The sequence below is a fragment of the Rhinopithecus bieti genome, unplaced genomic scaffold (assembly GCF_001698545.2).
Source record: "Rhinopithecus bieti isolate Rb0 unplaced genomic scaffold, ASM169854v2 scaffold_37314, whole genome shotgun sequence".
Classification (NCBI taxonomy): Eukaryota; Metazoa; Chordata; class Mammalia; order Primates; family Cercopithecidae; genus Rhinopithecus; species Rhinopithecus bieti.
The window spans coordinates 1,895,348-1,915,654 of NW_016816196.1; the positions used below are offsets into that span (position 1 = coordinate 1,895,348).

The 20,307-nt window shown below is 41.6% G+C and overlaps 1 protein-coding gene across 4 annotated transcripts in view; it reads right to left on the reverse strand.

Moving 5' to 3' along the window:
- The window catches only part of NOSTRIN (nitric oxide synthase trafficking), a 67,198-nt gene that overhangs the window by 31,744 nt on the left and 15,147 nt on the right, over positions 1–20,307 (reverse strand). For 3 of the 4 annotated variants that reach the window (XM_017854495.1, XM_017854498.1, XM_017854497.1), the window contains 4 exons: positions 8,321–8,404; positions 4,518–4,580; positions 4,235–4,316; positions 1,192–1,254 (listed from right to left, as the gene is read on the reverse strand). In XM_017854495.1, the coding sequence (XP_017709984.1) occupies positions 1,192–1,254; positions 4,235–4,316; positions 4,518–4,580; positions 8,321–8,404 (292 nt within the window). The remainder of the gene's footprint in view (positions 1–1,191; positions 1,255–4,234; positions 4,317–4,517; positions 4,581–8,320; positions 8,405–20,307) is intronic. The other variant, XM_017854496.1, reaches the window with a different exon arrangement.

The window sequence follows — 20,307 nt, forward strand, 5'->3', positions numbered from 1 at the left end:
CTGTGTTAGCCAGGATGGTCTCGATCTCCTGACCTTGTGATCCACCCGTCTCGGCCTCCCAAAGTGCTGGGATTACAGGCTTGAGCCACCGCGCCCGGTTGATTAATGTCCTTGGTCTTATGGAGTCAGTCCTCAGTTTTGGCAGAAGCTTTGGAAGTAACACCAAGTTTGCCTGTTTCTGAGGGCGTCTGTCTCTAGTTATTTGGCATCAGTGGCTGTTTACTTGTAAAGGTTCTCTGTGGGCACCAATGCTTTGGAGATGAAAAAGGATTTCAACACTTAGAGAACAAGTCTTCTCAGAGGGGTTCATTGAGTCTTGTTAGCAGATTTACTGCTAGTCCTTTCTACCTGAAATGAATTCCTCCTATACTACATTGTTCTAGAATAATCTTCTGTGCATATGGATCCCATCTGTTACTTTCTCTGCTTCAGAACTCATACTGATATGCTCTAGCTTCCCACATCAGATCGTAATTCCTCTCCTTAGAATGTACTCCCTATTTCCTGCACATATGTCATCTAGCCAACTAAATTTTAAATTACTTGAAAAAAAAATTATGTCTTAGAATAGTGCTGTGCACAAAAAGTGGACCCCACATACTCATGCAATTGATATATGCATCCCCTTTTACATATCACTACCCACCCCTCACTGGGCCACTCTCACTAGTGATGTACATATCACTAACACCTTTCTACAAATGAAAAAAACAAAACCCAGGTGGTGTTTATCATTTGCTGTAAGTTACAAATTATACAGAATGGCAGTCAGCATAATGTAATGATTAAGAGCAGTGACCCTGGAACCCAACTTGTGACAACCATTGGCTCAACCATTAACCAGCTCTGTAACCTTGGGAAAATTACTTCAACTCTCTCTATCTCCATTGCCTAATCTGTAAAATGGGGCAATGCACAATGACATATGACATTGGGTTGTTGTGATGATTAAACACATAAATGTATAGCACTAAGCACATAATAAGTGCTAAATAATCATATTTAGAGCCATGCACTTCCATTGGTTTGGTGAAAAATATATCTATGTAACAACTCAGGTAAGGAAACATTTTTCTCTTCAGTTAGCACTTAGAAGTACTAATGCTAGAACATGTCATCACATTTGTATGAAAGCAAAACACTTCAATTCTAAAAACTGAGTTTACACAAATGATATCTGTGGATACTTGCCTTAATTTGCTGATTCCAGTTGCTAATGACAAGATTTGCTGTCTTTTCAACTTCATTGTCAAGCTATTGAAGAAGGAAAAAGGAAACAAAGCTTTGCTTTCTTCTTAGTCACTGCAATAGACTAAATATTTGTACCCCTAAAATTTATAGATTGAAACCTATTCCCTTAAAGTGATGGTATTTGGAGGTGGAGTCTTTGAGAGATGATTAGATCATGAAGGTGGAGCCCCCATGAATGAGATTGGTGCCCTTATAAAAGAGACTCCGAGAGCTGCCTAGCCACTTCTGCCATCTGAGGTTACAGTGAGTAAATAGCCACTGATGAACCAGGAAGTGGGCCCTCATCAGACAGCTAATGTGCGGGTGCCTTGATCTTGAACTTCCCAGCTCCAGAACTGTAAGAAACAAATTCCTATTATTTATAAGCTATCCAGTTTATGGTATTTTGTTAGAGCAGCCTGAACTAAGACAGTCACAGTACTAGCTTATCAATCACTATTACAATTCATGGGAATTTCAAGATCCTACAATGGACATATTAGACAAATTATCTTATCCCTGTGTCAAGTAACAGGACTTAGTAAAATAATTATTTCTAATCTATAAGAACGTAAAAAGCATGCAAACATGTGCAGTCATGTGCAAGAGGCCCTTGCATGAGCTGATATTGTTGCTAGTCCCATCACATCATCTTCGATGTCCATCCATGCAGCAAAAACCTCAACACCATGAAAACTGGTAACAGTCCTAACAGTGCCAATTTTACTGTGTCTCCATTGCCCCTGAAGTGAATATTGCTGTAATTTCAAAGATATTGAACTCTTAATCATAATTAACTTTTTCCCTTGCTTTTAAATAGCCAAAGAGACAGTAATAATAATGATGAAAATGATCTAGACAACTTCCCAGGGAGATCTGATGGAAGTTACAGCAGAACATTTTTCCCCGGAACACAGACCCAGCAATCAGCCATTATTCAACCACTCTGAGATCTAGCGAATGCTACACTTTTATTTTTTTCCAGTTGGTTAAATTTAGAGTATATGGTTCATTGTAACAGACACAATGAAAATATTTTATGTACTATGCCACTTTTGATTTCATGTATGTGGCTGGAACGTGGAACAAGTTCACTTTAGAAAATAAAATGTAATCTTTTGTGAGAGTAGAGTGGGATGGTGGAGTGCAGTGGAGAGGGGCAATGCAGAAAAGAAGAAAAACAGGACCAGTAGTTTGGGGGTGCTCATGACATCCATTAACTAAAGCACTGTGATCAATTATCACAGGACTGTGCCTCATTTATGGTAAATATTAAAGAAATGCTAATGACTTATATTATGCAGTGTGAAAAATACTTTGTAATCAATGAAATATAGACCAAAAATGAATTGGTTTTATTAAGTTGGCTTGCTAAGGCAGGTTATATTGCTTGCTAGTAATTCCCATCAAGTTCTGTCCATCACCCGAAACTGAATAGAGCATCCTTTCTGGTAAAATATACCTATGTACATACAAACATCAATTCCACTTCCTGACTCAGCTTAATGAGTTTGAATAAAATTTTTAAAAATCATTTCTCTTCCATCAGAACTTTCATACCTCTCCTCATCCTTCTGACTTGCCCCTGAGGATGTGCTTTATCTGACTGTATTCCCTTGAAACTCCCCCTTAACCACCACCCCTTCCCTTCACAGGGACCACCTACCTACCACAGCTTACAAACATCTTACCTGCACCTGGTCCTGAAACAAACAGTGACCATAACCCCAACCCTATAAGAGCCAAGCGGTGTTTATTAAACACCCAATTATGTTGCCTAGAAGTAGAGTATAAAGTGCTTAACTACTGAATAATACACAAAGAAAAAGAAAAAGGAACACAAATGTAACTATTCTAGGCCAAGGGCAGTGGCTGACACCTGTAATGCCAGCACTTTGGGAGGTCGAGATGGGTGGATCACCTGAGGTCTGGAGTTGTAGACAAGCCTGACCAACATGGTGATACCTGGTCTCTACTAAAAATACAAAAATTAGCCAGGCATGGTGGCAGGTGCCTGTAATGTCAGCTACTTGGGAGGTTGAGGCAGGCAAATCATTTGAACCCGGGAGGTGGAGGTTGCAGTGAGCCGAGATGATGCCATTGCACTCGAGCCTGGGCAACAAGAGCAAAACTCCGTCAAAAAAAGAAAGGAAAAGAAAGAAAGGGAGAGAGAAAAAAAAGAGAAGGAAGGAAGGAAGGGAGGGAGGGAGAGAGGGAGGGAGGAAGAAAGGGAGGGAGGGAGGGAAAAAAAGAAAGAAAAACTGTTCTAGAAGGAAAGGCACAGAGAAAGAGTAGAGGATCTGCTATCAGAGGACCAGGTGCCCCTGAAAGGATTGTTGAATTATTTTTCTGTAATTTTTAGGATATTTGAGGATTGTACCCATTATTACCTTTACACAATACCAAGCTAATAAGCTAGAAAACATCTTTGTAAAATTGTGCTTATCATTCTCTTATTTACAAATAGAATGATAAAATTGTTTTAAAAATGCAAAAAAAGTATAACAATGAAATAAAAACCTCCAATTTCACCATCTAAAGATCACTCATTAACATTTTGAGAAGCTTCTGCCAGTTTTCTCTATACATATATAATATATACATATTCATTTTATGAAGTTGAGATTGTATAAATTAGACTTTTTGGTTCTGCTTTATTTAACAGTATACTGTGAAAAAAATCCCCATGTGATTAAATTCTTCTACAATAAGATTTTGAATGGTTGCAAATTATTCTATTGCTTGAATTTATCACAATTTATTTTGAATGATTCAGTAGTTTCCAGTTTTTCACTATTATAAGCAATGCTCTAACAAACATCCTTGTACATAAATCTTGGATTTGTGTTTTTTATTATTTATTTTAAAATAAATACAAGTATTTATTTTATTTTTAGGATAAATTCCTGAAACCTGGTACCACGTTCAGATCACCTTTTCCTTTTTGGGCTAAACACAGGAATCTTGCTTTAAATAGGAAAAGTAAAGAAAGGTTTGGACTCACTGATTTTCTCTTCTTCTCTTGTACATTTAGGACTTGATAAGTCGGTTTTATTGCTTCCAATTCAATTGCTTTGCCAAGTTTTCTGGAAATAAAACATAAAAGACACAGAAGCATAATATCAGGGTTTATATCTACTTTCCAAATTACTTTCTGGGGAAACAAAGTAGTGTGTTCTGGCACATCAATTCAGTGCAAGTTGGAAGTGGAATATTTGTAGCACACCCACTTTAAATATTTATGACTCCCTTTAGAGTTGGAGAAAGGCCAGGGTGGGAGAACTCACTGATGCAGGTCCGCTGTGGATTTCATTCCCTCTGAGGCCCAGGCCCAGGCACTGCTGATACAGCTAAAGGCAAAAACAGTGGGGAACAAAGGTGAGTGTCATTTTCCTAGGAAATAGGATGTGCTGGCTAGAAATACAGCATCACATCTGATTCACCACATTCAACAATTGCATTCACTTCCCTAACCTTATTTCAATTTCTCTGTGAGATTAAATTCTGCCAGTACTTTTATTTGCACTATACTCATTATATATACTGCTTTTTTTTTCCAGTCATTTTTCATTTAGATTTTCATTTCCTATTTCATATCTGTATAAAACAGTGGAAATAGCCAGGTGTGCTGGCACTACCTCAGTCTCCTAAAGTGCCTGTAAATCCCAGCACTTTAGGAGGCTGAGGTGGGAGGATCACTTGAGGCCACAGGTTCAAAACTAGCCTGCGCAACACACACAGCGAGACCTTTTCTCTACAAAAATTTTGAAAATTTTGAAAATTAGCCAGGTGTGGTGATGCACACCCATAGTCCTAGCTACTAGGGAGGCCAAGGTAGGAGGATTGCTTGAGCCCAGGAAGCTACAGTGAGCTATGATCATGCCACTGTACTCCAGCCTGGGCAACAGAGCAAGACCCTATCCCCTAAGCCCCTCTCACCACCAAAAAGAAAAAAATAAGAAATAAAAATAAAATAAAATAGGGGAAATAAAATAGCCAAGGGTGAGAACAGGTTGGTCATAGGATACACATAGGTATGAAAAAACTGAGACTCAGAAAAGTTAAGTGATAAAGGGCTTGAGAGCCCTGCTCACGTCCTGCTGCTGCCCTTGGGGTTGGAGTCCGGCTTCTGTTCCCTGCTGGGTTTGAGGACAACAAGCAGTAGCTCACTTTAACACAAAGGATAATGCTACCCAATCCCTCATGGCATAGCGGGAGGATTAGGAAGTGTGATGTCATTTTTCTCCCACAGTGGCCCTATCTGGTCTGCCTTCAACAGTCAGGATAGTAAGTCCAGTCACATCAAGAAACCCAAGTACAGAGGCCTGTGTACATTCTGATGAAGAGGAAGGGCGTAGATCTGCATCCTTGCCTTAATCAGAATGGTGCAGAGGTTTTGCCTCAAAATGCTTTAGTTTGCATCCTGCAGTCTAAGAATAAGAGAACTAGACCAAAAGATGACAGATTTTCTACGCATCCAAAGCCAGATACGAGCTTAGGCACAAGAGCATACCTGCTATGTACTTACAATTATAGGAGATTCCAGAAAACACTAAATGAATCTATATTGACAGGAAGCAGATCAGTGGTTGCCTGGGATTGGGTGGGAAGGAGCGCAAACAGGCATGATAAATCTTTTGGTGTGATGAAAATGTCCACATTTTGATTTTAGTGGTGGCTACACAGGGTATTTACGTATGTCAAAACTGATCGGATCATATGCTTAAAATGGGTGCTTATTATTGCATGTAAATTAAAACTCAATATAGGTGATTTTTAAAAAATGAAGTCAGGCACATTTTAGGGTAGAGTATCTGACATTTGCCCCTTGGAGGAGCTGGGTATCAGGACAGGACCAAGCATGTGGCCTCAGAAGGGCCTGTGTCTGAATGGAGATGCTCCCCCTTTGTTTTCTGCATGACCTTGGAAGAATCTCTGGCCCTCACTTAACTGATCTTTTAAAGTAGAAGTAACTTGGTCAACACCTGGGAAAAGACGGGGTAAAAATTGAAAGAGAAAGAAGGAAGGAAGGAAGGAAGGAAAAAGGGAGAGAGGGAGGGAGGGAAAAGAAAGGAAAGAAAGAAAGAGAATTAGAAGTAATGAAGTAATAAGATATCTGTAGTACCTAACACAGATTTGAGTATGGATAAAAATTCACTAATGTTTACTGTTAAATACTGTACTAATCCCAGTTGGCCTAACATTCTGGACCTGCCAACTCTTTGGTAGTATTCTGCTGGTTGCCACAGCCGCAGCACAACACACACACCCCTACACCCCTATACCCCTCATTCCTCAGGAGGCAATTCGAATCAAAAACATAATGGACATTCACAGAGCTTTCGTTCCCTGCCAGGTACTCTGCTAAGCACACTTCTTCTATTACCGCATTTAATTCTCACAGCAACCATAAGAGATAGGCTTTCCTTTTATTTTAAAGAGATCTTGAGAGATAAGATAAATTGTCCTAGGTCACTCACCTGGTAAGTGGTAGAGTTAGAATTTAAACCTGGGCAGTCTATCTATACTCAACCACTGTGCTATACTGGTTTACTGTAGTCTACTAAAAGACTGTCCTAAAAATTAAAATAAAGCTAAAAGAGCACTTTCAAAGTCACCATTTGTTATTACGGCTGATGCCTAAAGAAGAGTGGAAATACCAGCTCCAGAAGGCTTCTTTTTTTCCTTTCCCCTCTTTATCTCTTTCATCATCAGAAGAGACCTCTGCCCGGGCGCGGTGGCTCAAGCCTGTAATCCCAGCACTTTGGGAGGCCGAGACGGGCGGACCACGAGGTCAGGAGATCGAAACCATCCTGGCTAACACGGTGAAACCCCGTCTCTACTAAAAAATACAAAAAACTAGCCGGGCGCGGTGGCGGGCACCTGTAATCCCAGTTACTCGGGAGGCTGAGGCAGGAGAATGGCGTAAACCCGGGAGGCGGAGCTTGCAGTGAGCTGAGATCCGGCCACTGCACTCCAGCCCGGGAGACAGAGCGAGACTCCGTCTCAAGAAAAAAAAAAAAAGAGACCTCCACAATGGCACTGCCAGTTCAAGGGCACGTCTGCATGCATTAGTCAAGAATCTTTGTAGCAAATTACCACGAATGAACTATTTTTGGTATACCACTATCTTTCTTCTCTCTCCCAATAAAAGAAACTACTTCATTCTCAGTGCTGCAATATATTGAAAAGAATGTGAACCAACACCTTTCAGCACATAATGTGCTAAGCTCGTCACACACGTGATCTTATTTAATATGCCTACGCACACACAATAGAGCAAATATTATTACTCTCTCCAACAGAGGAAGAAATAAAGGCACACAGAGGCCAGGTTACTTGTCAAAGGTCATAGAGTAGAGAAAACATAGGATTCATACTTCCTGACTCCAAGGCAATCTGACTTTACAACACCACTTCCCAAGTTAAATGTCATTACCAAGGCCTATTATGAATGTGGCCTTAGGAGTCATAAACACTGAGGAAGAATCCAGCTGTGCAACTCATGATCTGGGTAACTGGGGGAAGTATCTTGAACTTTCCAAGTCTCAAGTCCTTATCTGTAAACAGGGATAACAAGACCTCTCAAGGGTTCTTATGAGGATTAAATGGAGGTATCAGTAAAGCATTAACACAGTGCATGCACACAGTTAAGTGCCCAAGAACTGGAAGCCATGCTTGATGTGATGTACTTGCCATGTTTAGAAGAGGAACCTGAAGTGGAACATATGTCACTTTTTACTATATTTAAGAATGCTTTTGCTGGGTGTGGTGGCTCACACATGTAATCCCAGCACTTTGGAAGGCCAGAGCAGGAGGATTACTTGAGCCCAGGAGTTCAAGACCAACCTGGGCAACATAGTAAGCCCTTGTCTCAACAAAAAACAAATTTAGCAGGGCATGCTCCCAGCTACTCTATATGGGAGGCTGGGTGGGAGGATTGCTTGAGCCTGGGGGATTAAGCGGGCAGTCAGCTGTGATTGTGCCACTGTATTCTAACCCAGGTAACAGAGCAAGACCCTGTCTCGAAAGAAAACAAAACAAATGAAAAAAAGGGATGATTTTGCCTTACCTCTGCCACAATACTTACCTTTTTCTCGTGTTCTGTAATGCTTTGCTCAGCTTGCTTGCCAGTTTCTGAAGTCCTTTGGCATAGCTAATTTCCAGGTTTGCCCTGTTAGAAAAAGACTAGTTAAATGGGATGTGCTGGGCTGGGCGCAATGGCTCACACCTATAATCCCAGCACTTTGGGAGGCCAAGGCAGGCAGATCACTTGAGGCCAGGACTTCAAGACCAGCCTGGCCAACATGGTGAAACCCCGTCTCCACTAAAAATACAAAAATTAGCCAGGTGTGGTGGTGGAAGCCTGTAATCCCAGCTACTTGGGAGGCTGAGGTGCAAGAATTGCTTGAACATGGGAGGCGGATGTTGCAATGAGTTGAGATTATGCCACTGCACTGCAGCCTGGGCGACAAAGCAAGACTCCATCTCAAAAAAAAGAAAAAAAAAAAAAAGGATGCGCTGGCTAGAAATCAAGCAAACACACACAGATGCACACATGCACACATGTATGCACGAAGGAGGGGTCAGCCTGAAAATGTAATGCCTACATAAAGAGATGATTTGTTTACTACAAGGATCCTCTTGTCCTTAAGCATAATCCTGAAGGGTATCCAACAGGCTCCTAAAAAGACAGAGGTTTGTTTTTGCTTTTGTTTTGAGATGGAGTTTCCCTCTTGTTGCCCAGGCTGGAGTGCAGTGGCACAATCTTGCCTCACTGCAACCCTCACCTCCCAGGTTCAAGCGATTCTCTCGCCTCAGCCTCTCAAGTAGCTGGGATTATAGGCACGCACCACCATGCCCAGCTAATTTTGTATTTTTAGTAGAAACGGGGTTTCAGCATGCTGGTCAGGCTGGTCTCAAACTCCTGACCTCAGGTGATCCACCTGTCTAGACCTCCCAAAGGGCTGGGATTATAGGCATGAGCCACTGTGCAGGGCCCAAAGGAAGAGTTTTTAACTAAGCTCCTTTGACGTCACACTAATGGGTTGAATTGTGTCTCCCAAGAAGGTGAAGTCCTACTCCCCAGTGCCTGTGAATGTGACCTCATATGGGAATAGGGTCTTTGCAGATGATGATCAAGTTAAGATGAGGTCACTAGGGTGGGCCCGAACCCTATATGGATGTGTTCTTATATAAAGGGAAAATTTGGACATAAACAGACATGTACACAGAGAAAACGCCATGTGAACATGAAGGCATAGATCTGAGTGGTGCATCTACAAGCCAAGGAATGCCAAAGATTACCAGCAAATCATCAGAAGCCAGGACAGAGGCACGGAACAAATTCTCCCTCACAGCCCTCAGAAGGCACCTCTGACTGCTAGCCTCCAGAACTGTGAGCCAATACACTTCTGTTGTTTACGTCACTAACTCTGTGGTACTTTGTTATGACGGCCCTAAAAACTAATGCAATTGGCCAGGCGTGGTGGCTCACGCCTGTAATCCTAGCACTTTGGGAGGCCGAGGCGGGCGGATCACAAGGTCAGGAGATCGAGATCATCCTGGCTAACACATTGAAACCCCATCTCTACTAAAAATAAAAAAATTAGCCAGGCATGGTGGCGGGCGACTGTAGTCTCAGCTATTCGGGAGGCTGAGGCAGGAGAATTGCTTGAACCCAGGAGGTGGAGGTTGCAGTGAGCCAAGATTGTGCCACTGCACTCTAGCCTGGGTGATAGAGCGAGACTCCACCTTAAACAAAAATAAAAACAAAACAAATACAACTAGTAAGGAACAGAAAACTGTCCTACTGATCTCAGGATATTAGCACTAATCAGATTAGCTCTAGATTATAATCGTTGGCAATAAAACAAATAATGATTGGATTAAACAAGCAGTAACTTTCTAATGGGAATCTGCAGTGGTAGCCAACACCAGATTTAGAAAATGAATTTCTATTACTTTCTTTTTTTTTTTTTTTTTTATTTCTATTACTTTCTATGCAGGACAGGGCTCAGTAGGAAGTCCGGGCATGCCCTCCAAAAGCAAACCCCTTGGTTCTTTTGGATAGATTGAATCACTCTCATCTTAAACCTATTTTACCATGTCCTATTTATAGGACCATCTATAGCTAAAATGAGGGCATCTTCATATCACTTTTGACTACAGAGAATAAAAATGTAGGGAATTAAGTTCAATGTATATTATGTTTTCCCTTTTAATATGGACCCTAAGAGTTTTCACTGCATTTTCAGTCTGTTAATCTATTTTATTGTATTTTAGAATTATTTATGATGTTATTTCATTTGGGAAACAATCCCAGAGCTCTCTAATAACTAGTCTAATACCTGCATGTTTTCACACAAATTAACTCCATGTCATAGACTGAGGAAAGAAAGACAGCCCTCTTCTATAAAATGAAATCCAGAGATGATGGGCTATTGATCTATTGCTAAATTATTATTCTTTTTTTTTTTCTGTTAGTACAGCTGTGCTTTAAGTTGTTTTATCACTTTTGTAAGAAAGTCATTGTAGGATGTATGTTAAGGCCTGGCCGCAGAAAACAACCATTTGGTGTCAGAATTTGCCCAGACATAAGGAAAGGCTGAGGCCAGTATTTTGAGACAATGAAGCCAGTCAATAAATATCTCATTGCACTTAAAAATAGATTTCTCTGCTCTAGGAATATGTCCCAGGTGATGGAGAGAAAGAGAAAAAGAGAGTGCTGGTTAACAGCCAGCTGGGAGAGACCATCACCCTTGATGAACTCAGATGCTCTGGAACCCCAGGAGATCTCTACCATTCAGTGGGAGTGGCTTCAGGTACTGTTAAAAAGAAGTTATATGACCCACTTAAAGGGGTTTTATGAAAATAAAATGTGTTAAGAGCCCAAGTCTACTAGGGGCTCAGTGTCTGGAACGATTGCTACTGACCTGTAAAGCTCTGCATCACGTGACTCTGGCAGTCTCTCTGATTTCCCTTCCTGCCAGTCACAACTTGGCTGATTCTACTCCTACTCAGTGGCCAACTGCCATCCTGCCTCGGGGCCTTTGCACTTGCTGTGGCCTCTGCCGAGTGCTTCTGCTACATAGCCGCATGGTATTCTCCTTTGTGTCATCCCCAACAGGAGCTGCTCGAACATCACCACCTCAGAGGTTTGCCTCATCTAAAAAATGATCCTCGCCACTCTCCTCTTACAGTTTTATTTGTGTCTTATTGTATCTTGTATCACATTATAATTTTTTAGTTTACTCTGGTGAACACCCCTAGGATGTGAACAGTTCCATAAGGATCAAGAATGGCTTTGTTCGTTGCTGTATCCCTAGGCCTAGAAGAGTGCTTGGCACATAACAGGCACTCAGCATGTATGTCACAAATGAATGAATGAATAAGTGAATGGACTTCCCACCAGGTCCTGGTTGGAATTCTTACTGGTCTCTACCATAGACTTGTTCTTACCTCACCACTTTTGAGAACTGTAAATTAACAAGCTGTTTAGATGCAGTCTCTGTAGTCTGAGCTGTGCTCAGCCCTGATGTTAGAGCACACTGCTGTCTAGCACTTGAAATAGCTAGACACATAAACCCTTTCTGAGTCCAGGAAAGCTAACCAGAGGGCTGTTTAGGTCTTTTCTTTCCAGCATTGCATTCTTTCTTGGAAGCAGCACAAAGAGCATTGAATAGGATAATGCTTTTTATAATGTTCAGCTCAGTGCTAGGCACAAAAATCATTCTTACTAAATATTAATTCTTCTAATGTGATTATTGTGTATCCAGAAGGAATACACAGAGGTGGGGATGGCGTGGGAGGAAGAATCCCCAGATTTCTTGTCTGTTGGCTCTAGAACAATCCTGAATGGTTTCTTACAGGAAAGGTAATGCTGTCAGTCACAGCCTCTTCCTCAGAATTCAATTCTACTTTCAGAATGTTCTTGCAGGCTGTACAAAGCTGTTTCTGAGGCTAAGCAGACCTAAAAAGGACACCAGAAAGAAGTGTTGCTTTCCTTTATGTTGTTAAGTTTATTCCACTTGGGGAAAAAAAAGTTGAGCTTTGGTGGTATGAAAAGGGGTGCTTGTTCACTTTGAGGTGATTTGGGTTTTTTTTTTTTTTAGTTTGGCCAGCTGTCCTCCTGGGCCCCGGTGTTTCTGCCGGCTTTCTCCTGAGCATGATAGGAAACCAGCCTAAAGAGGTTCAACTACCACACAGCATTTCTTGTGTTGGGAGTCTTCTCTTTACAGACAAGTACCTTAGAAATCTTCAGCAGGGCAGATTTGTGGGTTTATAGCATGGTATACAGGTTAAAAGTTCCTATATATTGCACATAAAGAGAGTGTCCAAACAGTGGTCTCCTGACAAAGGTGTTGCATCACCTTTGTGACATGCTGATGCTTGACCTGTGTTCTCCCTAGGCAAGAAACAGGAACCTCCAACACTTACTGGGCACTTACAATGTGCTAGGCATCATTCTAAGTGCTTTAGGTATATTTCCTCATTTAATCCCTGATAACCCGTGAGGTAGGTATACTCTGTCCACCCGTTTCATGGAAGGGAACACCAAGGCACAGAGAGTTGGGTCAGTCACTAGCCTGAGGGCACACAGGAAGGAAGTGATGGTGACAGACTTAGATTCCAACCCTGGACAGTCCGGCTGGGGAACCTGCCTGCTTTACCACACCTCTTTCCTACCTCTGAAGTTTTAGGGAAGAGATTGCAGATGGAGAATTGTGGGAGAAGTGGAACAAAAGTGCTTTCAAAAATTGATACCGCCTCTCACTTCACCTTTAATTGCAGTGTTCTGAATCAGCATAGCTCCTGGAGGCTGTGTAGCTGGAGTCCCAATTCACAGCAGCCTCGGTGCAGACGTAATGAGCTTCCGGGCTTATTCCAAAGGCATCTGTGCAGTTGTAAGGCATTTGGGGAATAGGAAGTGGGGATGTTGAGGGTCTGGCAAAGTGGGAAGGATGGGGGCTCTGACAGCAAATGTCACTGAGCTAACACTTTGGGCTGGAGTGAGTTGGACACTGCCTCTCTGAACAGCACGAGTGTACCCTTTCTCTCTGCCTGTAACTTATTGATGACCCCGAAGGGTTTAGAACTAGCATTCAAATCAACCAAGCAAAGCAGGCTGCAATCATCTACTCTTGCATTTTAAATCCTAATGACCATTTTGGGAACCTGAGCAAATTACTCTGCAAGACAGAAGGAAATGAAATGTGGTGGGGAGGATGGGTGTGGGACAGTGTCACTGTGCACTCTTTCTGCATAGATATAATGAAACCTCTCCCAGGCCTCTAGCCCTGAATGGCTTTTATCTCAACAGATGTTAACGGTTATATTCTTCCCGAGAGAATCGCTCTTTTATACGAAGCCATGTTCCAAGTGGCAAGCGTGAAGAAAGCTGTTATTTTTGTAAGTCAGAATGTTTGTAAATGGAAACAAACACTTCCATGCTCTTCCGTGCACACTTCCACAGCTCTTCCATGCTTCCGGTCTATTGAGGCAATATATGCATCCTTTCCGGATGCCTGCTAAATAGAAATAAAATGACCTAGGTGTTTTCCCAAGGCAGAGGCAGCAAGGCATACCCCACTTAGAATGATTTCTTCTCATCTCTCAAAAGGAGGTGCTTTATCTCCGTTCAAGCTGAAAAAGTACCACATGCAAAGGGAGTAGAGAGAGCAGAGCTAATCTCACATTGAGATGTGAAATTTTCATTCCCTCATTAAAATAGTCAGAAACAAGCTTGTAAAGACGTTGTGCTTAATTCTCCAGCCCTTTCCCATTTTTTTCTTTCCATTCTACTGCCACCATAGCTAATACAAGTTAAAATGCCTTCTCCAAGCAATTGTCTTGGCCTATTGCATTGGTGATGCATATATATTTTGATAGGCAACTCAATCTCAGAATATTCCAGTGGTTTTAAAGATTCTGGACCCTGCCCTGTAAATATATACACCTACTATATACCCACAAAATTAAAATTAAAAAAAATTTTAATACACTATAAAAGATTCTGGACCAAGAAAATGACATGTACTGACTTTTAACCCATTTATATTCTAATTTTCTCTCAGCATGCAAGGCTGGACAATATTATTTCATTAGTAATAATGAAGGCCAATTGATAAGTCAAAGACCAATGTTTGACTGTTTGATTTAGATTTTAAAATAAATTATATTTTTGAAAGAAAAGAGAGATGGAAAATATCTGGTTTCAGATTCAGTATTTTAGATAAAGCACAAATTAAAATGTAAGAATATGTGACCATGTAATCAATTTTAGACTATCCTGCTTTTGTAAAATTAAGATAATGAAAAGTAGTTTAAAAAACAAACTGTAGTTGCCCCCCTGTGTCTATGAGGAATTAATTAAAATGGAGTTAAGGCCAGGAGCAGTGACTTGAGCCTGTAATCTCATTTACTCCAGAGGATGAGGAGGGAGAATCATTGAGACCAAGAGTTTGAGACCAGCCTAAGAAACATATCAAGATCCCATTTCTACAAAATTGTTTAAAATTAGCCCAGAGTGGAGGCACACACTTGCAGTCCTAGGTACTTGAGAGGCTGAGGTGAGAGGAGTTCCTGAGCACAGGAGTTTGAGGCTGCAGTGAGCTGTAATTGCACCACTGCACTCCAGTCTGAGCAGCAGAATGAGAACCCCATCTCTAAAAAACATAAAACAGGGCTAAGCCCTTCTCATGCTTGAAAGAAGCAGGTGACAGAGTCCTCCCTTCGTTATAAATTGAGAAGGAATTTTAGTAACATCAAATTCTTCTGTCAGGATATCACACATCTTTTAAGTTCCTTCTTTGGACCAGCACCAGCTTCCGGTTTGGGGGTGGATGTCCTGATATTTTCCATCCAAACTTCATCGGTATGTCTTTTGAAAGACCATCACAAACTCCTTTTACAAACAGGTTGTAAAGTTCATTACCGGCAGCTTGAAACACATTTTCATATGGACGCTCTGTCATTGGAGTGGCTGGCTCACTTGCTAGCCCACTGCAGCATTACTGATTGTCTTAATTCTGCTTCCTGAGAACAGTATAAAAATTGCTGAAACAGGAGGATAAGACCTGAATGATGCCCTTCTTGAGTGTCTAGTCTGGGAGTCTCACTGAGACCCGGCTCACTCTGGCCCAGGGTAAATATGAGCGATGGCAGCTCTAGAACTTCAGAGCCTCAAGTGTGCGTTCATTCCCAAGCTTAGTGCATTCGTGTGTGGGGTAGGGGAGGACAGGGAGTGTCGTGGTGAGGGAATTCAGGTAAAGTGGATGAGAAAGGCAGTTTTCAAAGCTTTTTAGCAGGGAAACAAAATTTTATACAGAATCCCAGCGTATCATATAAATACCAGTCAAGTTGATCTGATTAAAAGGGAGAAAGAGTGAGGAGGAAGCAGAGCCCTGCCCACTTAACCTCCTCCTCACCCCCTGAGGTAGCCCCCGCGGGCTCCCCACAAACCCCTTGAGCTGTAAGGTTTGAAAGCCACTGGGCTTCATGACTGCTGCTGTCCTTTTCCATAGAGGACCCTAAGACTCTGCGAAGGGGGCTGAACCAGGACCCCCTGAGCATGGTGGGTCCCCCACAGCAGTGCCCAAAACTGCCTATCCACCTGGGGATACCCTGGCACTGAGCCTGGGTTGAGCTGGGTAGGAATCCAAATGTATCATATTTTCCATATCCCCATCTGTAAATCAGAAATGGAGAGAAGTATGTATGCTGTGGGTTGTGAGATAATTAAAGAGATCAAGAATAAGACACATTTAACACAGTGGCTGATCTATGGTCTGAATAAATGGTCTCTCCTGTGATTTTATTATTTTTTCTAGCTTTTGTTCAAAATAATATGCTACATATTATGCCAGTAAGTGTCTTTGACATACCCACTTATGACTCCTCAGAAATAGCCTAACTTGATCTTCTTTAACGTTATGAGTGCCTGGAAGGCACAGAGTCACTCATACATTAGTGTCTTCATTTACTCAGTAAGTGTCTATTGAATGCCTACTCTGCGCCAGGCCCATGCTAGTCACGTGGAACACAAAGACCCTCAAGGAGTTCAGCCTCTAGGAAAGGAGACAGACAAGTGAACAGAGAATAACAGTGCAGGCTGTAAGAGCTACGACAGATGCAAGCAGTAATTCTGCACATAGAACTGAGGAGCATTTTTTTGAGACTGGAGACTGGAGTTAAGGAAGGCCTGCCACGGTGGGATGACTGGATCTTAAAGAATGTGTTGAATGGAGCCAGGCAATGAAGGTGATGAAACATCTACCAGGCAGGCGATATGGCCTGTGCAAATGCAGGGACCCACGTATGGTGGCAGTGGTGGTGATGGCAGGAGTGTGAGTGGGATACAAGTGGGGTGGGATTGCAAGTGGCTCAGTAAGGAGAGAGGCAGGGATCATGCGGAGATGGAGAGAGACAAAGTAAACAGGAAGGCAGAGTTCAGATCTCAAAGGCCCTTTTATAAAATGATGAGGGCTAAATTTTATCCTAAAGGTCATGGGAGTCTTTGAAGGGTCTTAAACAGGGTCATGGCTACAGAGTGAAAGGTGCATTAAAGACAGGCACAGGGCCACAGCTAGCCCGCAAGTTCAGGTAACTTTCCTTGGATTGGAAACGGGCGTCCTCTAAAGGGGCACAGCTCTGTCAGAGTAAAAGGCTTAAGGGGTAAGAGTGGATTGGATTTCTGCCTCCATTCATCTCACTCAGCCGTGTGCCTTTGTGCGGCATACAAACTCCACGGCTATAAGGCAGCACTCCTAGACAGAATAGTTTGAGAGAGTTTTGCCAGAACAGTGGAAGAGGCCATAAAATAAAAAGAAAGCTATGGATATCAAAGGAATTTCAAAGAGAGAAATACGGTCTTAGTCATGAATTGAGATGGACAGAATCATGGATATGGATGGTCCCAGGCACTGAGCTTGATTGACTGGGCAGTGGTTCCCAGAAGGAGGAGAGGAGCAGATAAACCCTGTTTTGGACATACTGACTTTGTGGTTCCATGGGACTTCTAGGTGGAAATGTCCAATATACTGTGAAATATATAGTTTGAAGTACGGTTTAGACATGTTCCTAGCACTGCACATTTGTAAATCATCAATATGCAAGAGAGCTACACCTGTGGGAGTTAAGGTCACCCAGGATAATGGTAGAGTGGAAGATGATTTTTCAAATATTTAATTTCAATTTGTTATTGCTTTGTTGACAGTGTCTGCAGTGAATCATGGATTGAACAAGTGGCCAACTATACCTCCTTCTTTTATTCTTTTCTTTTTAAAGTTCAGAGCAGCAGATTTTGGCATTTGAAAACCTGATCTTAAACTCCTGTACAGAGGAACAATTGATTTTCCAGTCAAAGCCTGTTTGAACATTAGCTATGAGAATGCAGGAAGCCAAACATTCACAAAGTGTTTCTGAGAATGTACCTTTGTCTCTTTAAATCTGATCTGTAATTGTATTAAAGTGAACCTGATAACTTTGGCATTAGGCATTGTAGGAGCTGCTATGTTTCTCTGGCTAAATCTGTTCGCTACTGCGAAAAAAGAAGCTGGAGTAGCTAATTGGATAAAAGAAGCTAAGCATGACCATGAATTGCAGAATATCCAGGCAAAAGGGTGTTTTAGTAACAACTGCACTTTTCTATCACCACTCAATCAGAATAAGTGCAAGAGAGGAGCTGAGTTTGGAAAGGAAACATTCTCTGGCCTGGCAGCTTGACTGTGGTGCTGCCTCTGGTATCCAAGTGCTAATGCAGAACTCTGTCAAGCAGAACCACATTCCAGGAGCTCTTAAGTAAGGGGTCTGGAAATGCACACCTCCAAGGACAGTAAAGGCCTTGTTCTAATAATGTAGGTATAATAATTTTTAAAAACCCTTAACTATCTTTCATTTATTTAAAAAAATTTCTTATGAAAATAGAGATGGGTTGTGCTATGTTGACCAGGCTCAAACTCTGGCCCTCAAGCAATCCTCCCATCTCGGCCTCCCAAAGTGCTAGGATTGCAGGCATGAGCCACTGCACCCAGCCCATTTATTTATGTATTCAGTCTGTAAGTATTTACTGAATGCATTTTAGGTGGCAGGTACCCCTCATTCAAAACCCCATGTCCTCCTTCACTGTATCTTGCATTCTGCTGGTCACGGATTTGCCTTCATCGTTGTCTGTCATAACCCTCAATGGAAATGCCTACTGAATATATTCCAAGACTACCATTTTACTTTCTTATTGGGTTTCCCATTACTTGTCTGTAACCGTAAGTAACAAGATAGTTTCTTTTGAAGAGTAATGGCTTTCCAGGTATTTTTCTAATACAAGGGAAGCTTACCATTGGTTCACATGTAATAAGCCCACCTTTAAGAGGAAAATAAGGCCAAGGCTCATTTCTAGATAGCTGGTGGGAATCAGCCTTCTATCCAATGTATATCTAGAGGAGGAATTTCTGACTTCACAAAATGGGGAGAGTCGAGGTAAATGTAATCCCAGCCATGCTGTGACCATCCATCCTTGTTGATATGGTTTAATAACCATAACCAACATAATTGTTGACTCAGTTCAAACACACTAGGAAGAGGGAGTGACCTCAAAATCACATCACTGTGTGGGAGAGAAATGATCCAGCCCTGAGAAGTGAAGTGGCCTATGTCTTTGCCTGCTAATACACAGGAATGCTGTCTAAAAGTATATAATGTGCCACATATTCATAGATTAATAGAATATTTGTGTCCATTAGAAAACAGTTCTTCCCAAATGCCATCTCTTTTAGTGTGGACAAGCATCCTTCAGGTTAACTACATGATCTAAAAGCTGAGCAAGGGGAGGAAACTTGAAAGCTCAAGATGAGGAGACACTGCAAATGTACATTTACCAGGAATCAATACAAAACAACTTTAAAAATGGCTTCTTGCTAAGGGGAAATAATTTAATTGTACACGTTTAGCTTTAGAAAATGTTCAGAAAAGCATTTATTACATAAATGACCTAATATGTAGCATAATATTTTTTGATCTAGGTAAAACATTAGATCTGTTCTTTGTACTCATACTATACAGTCTTTATCTAGGAATGTGCTTGTAATTTTGCTAATCAGTAGACTCTTGAGATGTTCAAATTCTAAATTCTTCTCTATAAGAGGTAAAGCTGTGAGGGGAGATATCTTCAGCTACCCAAGTGTTTCTTCCCCACTGGACATATTTGTCACTCTAGAATAAGTGATTGGAGGGTTTCACACATTAATAGTTTCAGGGCAGATGGCAGCCATAGGAAGAGACTTCAAGAAAACAAAAATAAGAAATGAAGGCTCTGACTGTACGAAGAAAGTGGATGTCGGTGGCAAGGTGGGGATGTGGAGTGATCTAGAAAAGGAAAACAGTGAGACAGACTTCGAGCAGTGACCCCACCCCCCCGCCCCCAGAGTTTTTCAGTTCACTATTGAGTCTGTTTACCAGCAGGCATCATCTATTGCCTGTCTTCTATCTTCAACAGCTCTCTACCAGGCACTAATTTTGATCTCTCAGATATGAAATAATTAATGCCTAGATGACTACAACCCAGGTTATATGCCTGGCTGATACATGCATAGATTCTTCCTGGTCTGCAGGCAGAAGGTGGCTTTCTAATCTAGGTAATGAGTTGAATTTGTAGGATTCATACAAATAACTGGTCTTATTTAAAATAATTTCCTTTGGCACCAATAACAATATTTTCTTATAGAAGAAATGCCTTCTCAGATGGCCCCTCCCGCTTTCTCTGTCATGGAACCAGAGCAATTTGGCTGTTAGGGACAAACAGAGAGCCAAATCATGAATGAACTCCCATTCACAATAGCTTCAAAGAGAATAAAATACCTAGGAATCCAACTTACAAGGGATGTCAAGGACCTCTTCAAGGAGAACTACAAACCACTGCTCAGTGAAATAAAAGAGGACACAAACAAATGGAAGAACATACCATGCTCATGGATAGGAAGAATCAATATCGTGAAAATGGCCATACTGCCCAAGGTAATTTATAGATTCAATGCCATCCCCATCAAGCTACCAATGAGTTTCTTCACAGAATTGGAAAAAACG